This window comes from Vombatus ursinus, unplaced genomic scaffold (assembly GCF_900497805.2).
Source record: "Vombatus ursinus unplaced genomic scaffold, bare-nosed wombat genome assembly UNPS02014847.1, whole genome shotgun sequence".
Lineage (NCBI taxonomy): Eukaryota > Metazoa > Chordata > Mammalia > Diprotodontia > Vombatidae > Vombatus > Vombatus ursinus.
The window spans coordinates 20,144,086-20,157,453 of NW_020954625.1; the positions used below are offsets into that span (position 1 = coordinate 20,144,086).

Sequence of the window (13,368 nt, forward strand, 5' to 3'; positions counted from 1 at the left end):
GTGGAAACATAGCTGGTGGACTTGAAAGCTTATGGCAGAGAAAAGAGACATCCCAGCTATGTCAGGGTACTTAAGCCTGAGAGAGTGAAACTAGGGTCAACCATGCTACATTGGTAAACGCAGTATAAATACCAGGCAACCACAGGCATTGTGAAATGCACTGGGGATACAAAAAACAAAATAATAAGAGTCTCTACTTCAGTCAGTGGAGACAGCACACGCATATTTTGGCATATAGAAAGAGTTACAAGATAGTTGAAGAAAACAACAGTAGTTCAGGGGGTAAGAGTGGAGCAGGGGTTGTAAGTCAAGAAAACTAATTAGAATAAACTGATTTGCAACTTACAATGGCCAAGGAATGAGTCACCAAGTAGAAGAAGTACTAGAAATAAGCCTTGCTACCTATACTTAGCTACTCTTGTTTTGATAAATCCAACACAGGCTATTTCTGGAACTTTATTTGAGGTCTCTCCAGAATACTCCAACCTGCCAGAGCAACAATCCCCTGGTATAGAATTCCGAGAGCCCAGGATAAATGCCACATTGGAATTCAAGTCATTGGGGGAAAAAGACTTTGCAGACAAATCACAGTGTGAGAAATAAATAATTATATTGAAATATGCCACTGTATCAATCTTTCTGATTTAATTCTTCTGTGTTGTAATTCTCACCATATTCAAACTGCCTAAAACAATGTTGATGTTTCCAATTCACCCCCAAGAAAACAAACAAACAAAAAAAAAAACACTGGAGAGAGATTAATTCTAATCTTCAGATCGCTTCTTTGGAGAAGTAGGGAATGAAGCACAGATAAGTCATCATTTTTCTTTTCCCACAGAAGAAAAAAAAAAAAGCAAAGAGATAGGTTTGTGGTCTTTTGCACTTGTTTCATTGGAAAAGAAACAAAATAGCCACATTTTTCTGACAATAGAAATGAGTCAAGGAACTTTGAAAATAAATAAACATCCCAACAACAGAGAGATCACAATAAGACTTTTCAGGATTCACACAAGATTGTCGCCTCAGACTGATGTTTGGCAAGGATTCAATCACTTGGTGTCTAATTGCAGGCTTTCAGAGTATTTTTTTTTTGTCCTGATTGAGCAAATTACCTTTTTTTTTTTAACAGACTAGATAGAAAAATACATAGTCTGGGGTTTAATTTGAATGGTTTAATACTTCTAATCTTACTTTTAGAAAAATCTTTAGATTTCTAGGCAATAACATCAAAAGACCAAGGCATGGATGATTGGTCCAGTGATGCATTCATTTTTTTTTATTATTTTACTTGTTTGTTTTTAGTTTTTGATATTCACTTGTATAAGATTTTGAGTTCTAAATTTTCTCACTCTCCCTCTCCTCCCCCCTCACCAAGATGACAGGCAATCTGATATAGGTTACATATGTACAATCATCTTAAAATATTCCCACATTAGTCTTGTTGTAAAGAAAAAAATGAGAAAGAAGAAGGAGAGAGAGAGAGAGAGAGAGAGAGAGAGAGAGAGAGGATAGTATGCTTCGATCTGCATTCAGACTCCATACTTCTTTCTCTGGATGTGGATAGCATTTTCCATCATGAGTCTTTTGGAATTGTCTTAGATCCTTGTATTGCTGAGAAGAGTTGAGTCTATCAAAGTTGGTCATCACATAATGTAAATTATTATTTGCTAAATATTATAATATAATAAAATAATAATTTCTTTATTAATTTTAATAAACAAAATGAAACATTTCTGTCAAAAGAAATAAAAATTTACCCTTAACTATAAGGCAGTTTATCCAGATTTATGTGGAAAGGGCTTAGAGTTTGCTTTGAAAGTCCTTACTGAAAATTCTTCCTAAGACAGCATAGCAGCTTTAGATGATGAACATCTGAAAGAGTAGGGAATTAGAAACTGCCACCAATCCAGAGTATGAATATTGATTTCTGGACATCCCCATCTTTCATAGGATCTGCATAAAAAAGGGAATTTTTTTGCAGGAAAAGGAGAACCCCAGCTTGCTATTAATTTTCTGAGAAAAAAATCATTTCCAACAAAATATATCAGCCTACATTTTTTTTTTTACAAAATGGTAGTAAGTTTTTTTAATCCTGTGTAATTCTTTTTTTAAAAAATTAATTACTTAATTTATTTTTAGTTTTCAATATTCACTTCCATAAGATTTTGAGTTCCACTTTTTTCTCCCCATCTCTCCCCTCCCCCCACCCCAAGATGGCATGCATTGAGCATACCCCTTTCCCCCATCAGCCCTTCCATCATCCCCCCCACCCTCGCCTTCTCTTATCCCCTTCCCCTTCTATTTCTATACCCCATTGTCTGTATGTCTTATTTCTCAGTTGCGTGTAAAACAATGTTTAACATTAGTTTTTAAAACTCTGAGTTCCACATTCTCTCCCTTCATCCCTCCCCATCTGCCCTCATTGAAAGTGCAAACAATTTGATATAGTTTATAAGTGTGTAGTCAAGCAAAACACTTCCATAATAGTCACGTTGTGAAAGACTAACTATATTTCCCTCCATCCTATCCTACCCTTGTTTATTCTATTTTCTCCTTTGACTCTGTCCCTCCTTAATAGTGTTTGCTTCTGATTACCCCCTCCTCCAATTTGTCCTCCCTTCTATCACTCTCCTCTTCTTATTCCCTTCCCCTATATTTTCCTGTAAGTTAAGATAGATTTCCATATCCAATTGAGTGTGTACGTTATTCCCTTCTTAAGCCAAATCCGATAAGAGTAAGATTCACTCATTCCTTCTTACCTCTCCCCTCTTCCCCTCCACTATAAAAGCTTTTTCTTGCCTCTTTTACATGAGATTTTACCCCATTCTACCTCTCCCTTTTTCTTTCACCCGATAAAATCCTCCCTCACCCCTTAATTTTATTTTATAGATACCATCCCCTCATATTCAACTCACCCTGTGCCCTCTGTGTGTGTATGTATGTATGTATGTATGTATGTATATACATATGTGTGTGTGTATTCCCTCCAACTACCCTAATACTGAGAACAGTCTCATGAGTTACAAATACATATTTCCAGGTGTGAATGTAAACAGTTCAACTTTAATAAATCTCTTATGATTTCTCTTTCCTGTTTACCTTTTTCATGCTTTTCTTGAATCTTGTATTTGAAAGTCAAATTTTCTCTTCAGTGCTAGTCTTTTTGGCAAGAATGATTGAAAGTCCTCTATTTCATGAATGTCTATTTTTCCCCTGAAGGATTATACTCAGTTTTGCTGGATGATTCTTGGTTTTAATCCTAGCTTCTTTGACCTCTAGAACATCATATTCCAAGCCCTCTGGTCCCTAAATGTAGGAGCTGCTCAATCTTGTGTTATCCTGATTGTGTTTCCAAAATACTTGAATTGTTTCTTTTTGGCTACTTGCAATATTTTCTCCTTGACCTGGGAACTCTGCAATTTGGCTATAATATTCCTAGGAGTTTTCCTTTTGGGATCTCTTTCAGGAGATGATTGGTGGATTCTTTCAATTTCTATTTTGCCCTCTGGTTCTAGAATATCAGGGCAGTTTTCCTTGATAATTTCTTTTTTTAATTTTTTTTTATTTTTAAAGAGTGTTTTTAAAACTTTGGGTTATAAATTTTCTCCCTTCCTCCCTCCCTACACACCCTCGTTGAAAAGGCAAGCATATCGCTATAGGTTATAGATGTGTAGTCATGCAAAACACTTCCATAGTAGTCCTGTTGTGAAAAACTAAGTATATTTCCCTTCATCCTATCCTACACCCCATTTATTCTATTCTCTCTTTTGACCCTGTCTCTCCTCAGAAGTGTTTGCTTTTGATTATCCCCTCCCTCAATCTGCCCTCCCCTCTATCAACCCCCAATCTCTTGTCCCTTTCCCCCCTTATTTTCCTGTAGAGTAAGATAGATTTCCATGCGCCATTGTGTATGTTATTCCCTCCTTAAGCCAAATTCTATGAGAATAAGATTCACTCATTCCCTCTCACCTTCCCCAATTTTCCCTTCACTATAAAACCCTTTTCTTGTCTGTTTCATGTGAGACATTTTACCTCATTCCACTTCTCCCTTTCTCTTTCTCCCAGTATAATCTTCTCCCACCCCTTAAATTTATTTTCCAGATATCACTTCATCTTCAATTCACCCTGTGTCCTCTATCTATCTATCTATCTATATAAACACATACTTTTTTTCCCTCCCACTACCCTAATACTGACAAAGGACTCATGAGTTACAAATATCATCTTTCCCTGCAGGAATGTAAACAGTTCAATCTTAGTAGGTCTCTTATGATTTCTCTTTCCTGTTTACCTCTTCCATGTTTCACTTGAGTCTTGTATTTGAAGGTCAAATTTTCTATTCAGTTCTGGTCTTTTCCACAGGAATGCTTGAAAGTCCCCTATTTCATTGAATGACCATTTTTTTACCCTGAAGGATTATACTCAGTTTTGTTGGGTAGGTGATTCTAGGTTATAGTCCTAATTCCTTTGCCCTCTGGAATATCATACTCCATGCCCTCTGGACCCTTACTGTAGAAGCTGCTAAATCTTGTGTTATCCTGATTGTGTTTTCACAATATTTGAATTGTTTCTTTCTGGCTGCTTGTAATATTTTCTCCTTGACCTGGGAACTCTGGAATTTGGCTACTATGTTCCTAGGAGTTTTCCTTTGGGGATCTCTTTCAGGAGGAGATTGGTGGATTCTTTTAATTTCTATTTTGCTCTTTGGTTCTAAAACATCATGGCAGTTTTCCTTGATAATTTCTTGAAAGATGATGTCTAGGCTCTTTTTGATCATGGCTTTCAGATAGTCCAATAATTTTTAAGTTCTCTCCCCTGGATCTATTTTCCAGGTCAGTTGGTTTTCCAATGAGATATTTTACATTCTCTTCTATTTTTTCATTCCTTTTGATTAGTGTTACAGTGCCTTGATTTCTCAAATTGTTCCTCTCTTCCAATTTCTCCATTCTGATTTTTAAGGAAGTATTTTCTTCAGTAAGCTTTTGGACTTCCTTTTCCATTTGGCTAAGTTTGCTTTTAAGGGCATTCTTCTCCTTACTGACTTTTTGGACCTCTTTTGCCATTTGGGTTAGTCTATTTTTTTAAGGTGTTAATTTCTTCAGTATTTTTTTGGGTCTTCTTTATCATCACTCTCAGTTTTCCTTCTACTTCTCTTATTTGCTTCTCAAAATCCTTTTTGAGCTCTTCTAAGGCCTGGGACTAATTCATATTTTTCTTGGAGGCTTTGGATGTAAGAGCTTTGGCTTCGTTGTCTTCTTCTGGTTGTACGTTTTGATCTTTGTCATCAAAGTAAGGTAATATAGTCTGACTGTTTTTGCACTGCTTGCTCATGATCCTGGCCAATTACTTGAGTTGTAAACTCTTTGTTAAGGTAGGAGTCTGTTTCCAGTGTGGAGAATATACTCTCCCAAGCTTCAGGGGTTTTGTGCAGCTGTGTTCAGAAATACTTCTAGGGACCTGTAAATTTTCAGTTCTTCCAAGGTGCTATGATCAAGGGTGAGGTGTTTACTCCTTTCCTGGCCTGTGCTCTGGTCTGTGAAGACTCTTTTCTGTCTTAGAACTGTGAGGAGGGTTTCCTCTCCACAGCCACTACAAGCTCCACCATACCAGTGATCCTCCTCGCCCTAGGACCACTACCTAGAACTGTGACACAGATCCAGGCACGGGCAAAGCAAGAGAATCCTGCACCAGCAAAGAGATCCCTGCAATCCCCCTCTTATCAGCCACTCCATTCCCCCTCTGTCTGTGGGCAGGAAGCTCAGGAGGCAGCCGCTGCCCTGGGGGCACACTCGGGACTTGCGGCCGAGACCTAGCTCCTTCTCTCACCGCAGTCATAGACTTTTCCCACTGACCTTCTAAGTTGTCTTTTGCGTTCATGGTTTGAGAAATCTGAAAACTGTCACAGCTGCCTGAGATTCAGTCCTCTGAGGCCTGCTCCAGGGCAGCTGCAGCCTACGCATCCATGCCAAACTGCGCTCCTCTCCCAGCCCAGCGCGATATACCTTTCAGATCAACCATTCAGCCTGTCTTGGGCTGGAAATTTGTTTCACTCCTTCTTTTTGTGGGTTCTGCTGCTTTAGAATTTGTTTAGAGTAACTTTTAAAGGTATTTGGAGGGGTTTGGGGGAGAGCTTAAGCAAGTCACAGCTTTTACTCTGCCATCTTGGCTCCGCCCCCCAGTAATTTCTTAAAAGATTATGTTTAGGCTCTTATTTTGATCATGGCTTTCAGGTAAATTCTCTCTCCTGGATCTATTTTCCAGGTCAGTTGTTTTTCCCATGAGATATTTCATATTATCTTCTATTTTTTTCATTTTTTTGGTTATGTTTTTTAATGTCTTGATTTATCCTAAAGTCATTAGCTTCCACTTGCTCCATTCTAATTTTTTAGGACTTATTTTCTTCAGTGAGCTTTTGGACCTCTTTTTCCATTTGGCCCATTGTGCTTTTTAAGGCATTCTTCTCCTTATTGGCTTTTCAGACCTCTTGCCATGTGGGTTAGACTATTTTTTAAGATGTTATTTTCTTCAGCATTTGTGTGTTTGTGTGTGTGTGTGTGTGTATCTCCTTTAGCAAACTGTTGACTTGTTTTTCATGATTTTCTTGCATCACTCTCATTTCTCTTCCAAGTTTTTCCTCTGCTTCTCTTACTTGCTTCTCAAAAACCTTTTTGAGCTCTTCCATGGCCTGGGACTGATTCATATTTTTCTTGGAGGCTTTAGATGTAGGAGCTTTGACTTTGTTGTCTTCTTCTGGTTGTCTGTTTTGATCTTCTTTGTTACCAAAGAAAGATTCTATGGTTTGACTTTTTTTGTACAGTTTGCTCATGATGCCAGCCAATTACTTGAGTTTTAAACTCTTTGTTAATATAGGGTTCTGCTTCCAATGTGGAGAATGTACTGTCCCAAGCTTTGATGGTTTTGTGCAGCTGTTTTCAGAGATACTTCTAGGGACCTGTAAATTTTCAGTTCTTCCAAGGTAGTATGATCAAGGGTGAGGTGTTTACTCCTTTCCTGGCCTCTGCTCTTTTCTATGAGTGACCACAAGCATTCTTTTCAAACTTGGAACTGTGAGGAGGATTTCCTCTCCACCATTGCCATATGTTCCACCACACCAGCACTCCTCCTTGCCTCAGGACTGCCACCCAGGACTGTGACCTAGATCTAAGTATGGGAAAAGCAAGAGAATCTTGCCTCAGTGCCATCAAAGCAATCCCTGCAGTCCCCCTCTGATCAGCCACTCGATCCCCACACCATCTGTGATCTGAGAGCTCCAGAAGCAACTATTGCCTCTGTGGCTGCCACCCTGGGGTTACACTAGGGCCAGGGCTGAACTACATTCATCTCTCACCCAGGTCCAGCAGACCTTTCCCACTTATCTTCTGAGTTATCTTTGGCATTTGTGGGTTGAGAAGTCTAAACCACTACAGCTGCCCGTAATTCTGTCTCCTTAGGCCTACTCTGGGTTTGCTCTGGCTCTATGTTTGCCTGCATAGCCCATGCTGAACTACGCTCTTCTCCCAGCACAGCACAACAGACCTTTCCCATCAACCATCCAGGTTGTCCTGGGCTGGAAATTTGTTTCACTTTGTCTTCTTGTGGGTTCTGTCTCTCTAGAATTTGTTTAGTCATTTTTTCAATGGGTATTTGGAGGAATTTGGAAGAGAACTCAAGCAACTGCTTTTCCTCCGCCATCTTGGTTCCACTCCTATCATCCTATTTTTTAAAAATGTTGAATGCCAAATTTACATTTATTTCAAATTAGACTGTGAGCTCCCTGAGAACAGTTTTTTTTCCTCCTTTGTTTGCATCTTTTATGCTTATCAAGATGCCTAGCACTTAATAGGCACTAGATCACTGCCTATTGACTTACCTTGACTTGATGCCTTCCTGAACAATATGTTACAGTGGAAAGAGCCTGGATTTGCATGTGTGTGTGTGTGTAAATCTAGGTTCAAATTCTTGCTGTGTTGTTTCATCTTGTTACATCACTGGTCTCATTTCCTTCACTGGCTCAAATCACCTCTTATCTTTTTCAGTACTAAATCTATGACCCAAATCCCCAGTTTGGCCCAGTCTTCTATGTTTTATTTATTTTAAATAGGAACAACTATTGCCAGGTTTTAGGTATTCATTTATCTTTCCCATTTAGGTCATTTCATCAAACCAGGACAAACACATATCATCCTGGTTGAAAGGATTTAAAATTCCCAAAAGAAGATGACAGGATTGTGCACACAGATATCATGGTGTGGCACTGATTATCTAGGGGCTAGTATCAGGAATATATCTGTTAGTAAAATAATTTTCATTTTATCAAAATATAAATAGTGATGCTTTTATAATCTCCATGGAGGGGGGAGGTTAGAGGTAACATAGGTGCTGCTTGTTTTATTTGAGATTTCCTATTTCTCCAAAGAGAAGTATTTGTAAAAAAGCCTTCTGTTTATAAGTAATGTTTAGAGTACTTCAGGAATCCATTGTTTTTTAACCTGGCACCAATCAAAAAAAAAAAAAGTCCTCTACAACTCTGCAAACAGTGGTGGTCTTGAAGCATTTCTCTGACTGAAAAAAGTCATCCCTCTTCAGGTAGTGTAGTGACAAACCACTCCACATATAGCTAGGATGATCTGTACTCATTATCCTTCTATGGTAGATGTAGAGATAGAATGGGCCTTAAAAACCCTTCTAATCCAATCCTCTCATGTTACAACTGGGGAAACTGAGACCCAAAGAGGTTCAGTGACAAATAAATGGAAGAATCTGAATCTGAACCTGGGTGTTCTTGCTCTAAATCCAGCAGATGATCATTGTAGGACTGGGCACATACTTTTATCTGCACATCTATGGATGCTTTTCAATTCTTAAAATCACCTTTGTGGTGATTTAATAATGGCAACTAAATTCAAACTACAAATGGACTATACAATTTTGTGGCATTTATTCATGTACAGAAAAAAAAGTTAAATTGGGGATGAACATGATAGAGATAGACCAGAATGACCTCAGACTTAGACTGATTTGATATCATTGCTCTAGGACCAATTTGTCCAGCTTCTTAGGCTCTCTTGGAGCTTGTGCTCTATTTGCAAAGCATTTATGAACTCAGAGTCACTGCTGTGTCACTGTGAGACATCTGAGGGAGGTTTGCATATAGGAAATTGTTTTTATTAGATCTAAAATGATTGGATAACATAGATAAGAATATTTTAATGGATCATGAATAGCCTGAGTATTCATATTGCCCACCTAGGCTCCCATGCTTTAGAAGATCCATGAGGGCCAGTACTAACATTTGTCCCTTTTTGTACCCCAGTGTTTAGCAAAGGAGCTGCTTGAATGTTGATTGATTGATTGATTATAATGGAAATGAGCTACTAAGTATTCAATGTATGAAACTTAGCTTTTCATATAAACCTAACATAGTAATTTAATGAATAGAGGAATCTACTCTGTGTGTGTGTGTGTGTGTGTGTGTGTGCACATGCATGGGTGCACACAAGCACGTACATGCGTGCATCAAACTACTAACAGATTAAAGTGCAACCTAGGAAATACCATATGTCCATTTAGCCAGTAGCATCCAACAGCTTAAATCCAAGGAATGCTTCAGGTGCCAGAGACTATATTGAACTCACCTGAATGGTATTGTTGGCCAAGAATTCTTTTTGGTATGCTTCCAATCCCATTACATGAGTAGCTGCCTACTTTGATTACACACAGTCCTGATTACAGCTCAATATTTCAGGCTCATTATGGAGAAGGAATGTTGAGGTCTTTTTTTTTTTTTCTTTTCAGTTAACACCAGTAGGAACCACCATATTCACAGGGTTTTCTGGAGATAATGGAGCCACAGACATAGATGATGGCCCCAATGGACAGATTGAATACGTCATCCAGTACAACCCAGATGATCCGGTAAGTATCTGCTTTGAAGGGACAGTCAGTTAACTCTGATGAATCAAGAAAAAGACTTGCTAATTTTTCTGAGCAGATCCTGATTTCATCGGAACAATGAGTTCCAAGTGAAGAATTTCCTCCACCAATGCAGATTAGATTTTTCTCTGTAGCTTATAGTCTTAGAGAATTCCTAGGGGGCACTGAGAGGTTAAATGATTTACCCCAAATCAGACAACCACTATGCATGAGGGATGGTACTTGAAGCCATCTTCCCTACTCTTACTAGTTTTCTATCATTATATGATGTTGTGTTTTTATTATAGTATGCACCCTCATAATAGTTTTCTAATTCATTGACTATGATTAATTTTACTTTGTTATTTTTGATTCTGATGTGATTTAGTTACAATTATGATTTAGCAAAAAAAAATTCCATTTTTTTCTTTGTGTAGATCTTCAGAAATTTAAATGAGCTTTATTTTTTGTGTTTTGTGATCAAAGTTACATTTTCTAAGAAAAAAATATAACAGTAATAACTAGTATTTAAATAGTACTTTATGGTTTGCAATATTCTTTTTTTTCTTTTTTTTTATATGAGGCAATTGGGGTTAAGTGACTTGCCCAGGGTCACACAATTAATAAGTATCAAGTGTCTGGTCTGAGACTGAATTTGAACTCAGGTCCTCCTGACTCCCGGGCCAGTGCTCTATCCACTGCATCACCCAGCTGCCCCTGCAATATTCTTTAAAAAAAAAATCTTATTTGATCCTAATAGCAGCCCTGTGAAATTGATACTATGATTAGCCCCATTTCAAACATGAAGGAAATGAGGCTGACTGGATTTAAGTGACTTACCCAGTTCTTCCTACCTTTAAATTCAGAGCTCCCTATCCACCATGCCTTATGACATCAACACTCTGGTCAAGGATAAGAGTATTGACACTCTCAAGGTAGTTTACAGAGCTTTAGACTTGTGAAAACTGACATTGCCATTGCTGAACCCTGAGGTCTTTCTTTCTTCTCCATCTTTTACTCCAAATCAAACTGGTTCTGTTTTACTACCATTCCTGTAGATGGCAGTAAAACAGCCCAAATTAAGTAGAGAAAAATCAAGTTTAGCAGGTCAGGAGTAGTGTGGAGCAAATCGGCACCTCTGGCTATGTCTCTAACTTCGTGAGTCAAAAGCAAGAAAAAATCATAACATTTACTAATGGATTTTTAGTGGAAAGGGGACACTAGCACAGATATATTTTCAAGTGGAAGGTTACACCTTGACCCTATTTTTAATTTAGGGTCATATTTATAGTTTCGATATCTTTAGTAAAAGTTATAAGAGCGAGAATGCTTGGAAAATGGGGTAAATTTTGTATGGGGTAAGAAAATATGGATATGACTGAAAAAGTCAGTAGGTAGATCATATGTTGAGAAATAACCAGTGAGCTCCACTTGAAACCATTTAACGCTATTTAATAATATAATATAATATAATGTAACAATACAATATGATATGATATGTGATATAATATATGTAATATAATACAATACAATGCAATGCAATGAGATGTGGTACAATACAATACAATATAATAGCCTAGAGAGAGACCAAGGCTTAGCACAGTGCTTGGCACACAGTAAGAGCTGAGTAAATGTTTGTTATCTACCTCTCTGTCCCCAAGACATTAGGTATTCCACACATGTGGGAAATTTACAGAAAAACAAAGATAAAGTATGGATGGATTGAATTCTCCAATAGGATGGAAGGTACTTGAAAGGAAGAGTGGTATCAATTTCATTTTTGTTTCCTCAAAACCTATCACAGCGGCTGGCACATAAAGGTGCTTAATAATTGTTTACTGAATTAAATTGAATTGTACTGAACTGAAATTAATTGAACTAAATCAGTGATCACAGAATCATCAAAGTATCTATGACAAAAAAAAAAACAGCTCTCCTTTCAAAACTTTACCAAATCACATCAAAATAGCCGGGTTTTTTTATTTGCCACCCCCGGTTACTCTTTGAGATCCCATTAACATGGCCATCTCAGGTCCTCAGAAGGCAGATGAATACCATTCCACTTAAGAGTTCTAATAGAAGCTAAGAGTCTAAGGTTGATAGTACTTTCACTCCCCTGTAGGCATGAATATGTTACCCATTGCCAATCAACCAGATGATATCAATTGGTTTTTATTTTTTAAGAAAGGATTTAGTAAGGACATATAGTAGTTACTCCACCCCCCCCCCCAAAAAAACCTCCATAAGCCAAGGGTACACTTTCTCCCATTACACAGAAGCCATAGGGAGAGTTGGCTCAAACATTACATACAAAACTGGCAGGCATACATGTAGAAAACAAAGGGACAACTGAAAGCCCCTTTGGAAATCATTTTATCCTTTTATATACAGCTATCTCTTCCACATCACCACTTTTCCCATTACAATTTAGTATATCATGAGTCAGCATAAGAAATTAAATGGGAATTTGGGGGGAGTTTTGTGGAAGCTGTAGATGACACATGAAGGCCAATGGATGATAGAAAAAAAGTTTGGAAACTCAGAAATGTATAATATATATATATATATGTAGTATTGTATAATATCATCATATTTTGTCTTTAAATACCATAATAATTCAGATTTCTCTTCCGGTACAAAGGGATGACCAAAAACAAATTACGTGGATTTTCCAGATCACAGGGGCACCATATGCCTAACCCCCAAGATATGGAAGGGATAACTGTAGTATCCTTATGAAGTACCCTTTAGGTGTAATTTTCTGCTAGATTTCAAAAGTCAATGCTTTTACAGAGTCTGAGGTTGATGTTTCTCTCTATGCCAAGGTCTAATGTCCCCTGAAGTGGCCCTTCCCCAAGTGCCTTCTTGTCCCCTCCCTGGCATGTCACTCATCTCCTGATAGAAGCTTTCATTAGCCAGTCCTGTTCCAGGGAAATTACTATTGATACACGTGGAATCTCCAGAACCTTCCTTGGTTCTGACCTGGTCAATTCCATATCTGGAAATAATAAAATCAGAAAATAACACAAAAAGATTGTCAGACACTCAGTTTGGCTCCTTTGTAGGAGAGAAGGAATTGCCTAATGGGCTGGAGGAAAAGTGTGGAGAATGGAAGGGGGAAACCGAGGAGCTGGGAAAGCCTAAAGGTCTAAGCAGTGGAAGGGAGGCAAATGAAAGCCTCCTATAGGACCGGCAAGTCACAGATCAGTAGAGTTATTTCTAATGGACCAGCATAACTAAAATATTAGTCTTTTTGATTAGGATTTAGGACTCTTTGCAACCTTGGAGTTGAAGACACAGTAGAAGGACCAATGATCATTCTTCAGTAGGACTGGTCTCCAAGGACCTCCAAAGGATGGCATAAATTAACACCCAGTGTTTGTCATGTGAAAATGTTCTTGGAACTCACCAATTAGTTTGAGTGAAAACGTGCTGCTCTTCTGTACCATGTGGTGG

General features: G+C 38.1%; 1 protein-coding gene across 1 annotated transcript in view; it reads left to right on the plus strand.

Moving 5' to 3' along the window:
* The window catches only part of PCDH15 (protocadherin related 15), a 1,147,277-nt gene that overhangs the window by 500,647 nt on the left and 633,262 nt on the right, over positions 1 to 13,368 (plus strand). Inside the window, exon 6 of the mRNA XM_027840684.1 lies at positions 9,796 to 9,915. Coding sequence (XP_027696485.1) covers positions 9,796 to 9,915 — 120 coding nt within the window. The remainder of the gene's footprint in view (positions 1 to 9,795; positions 9,916 to 13,368) is intronic.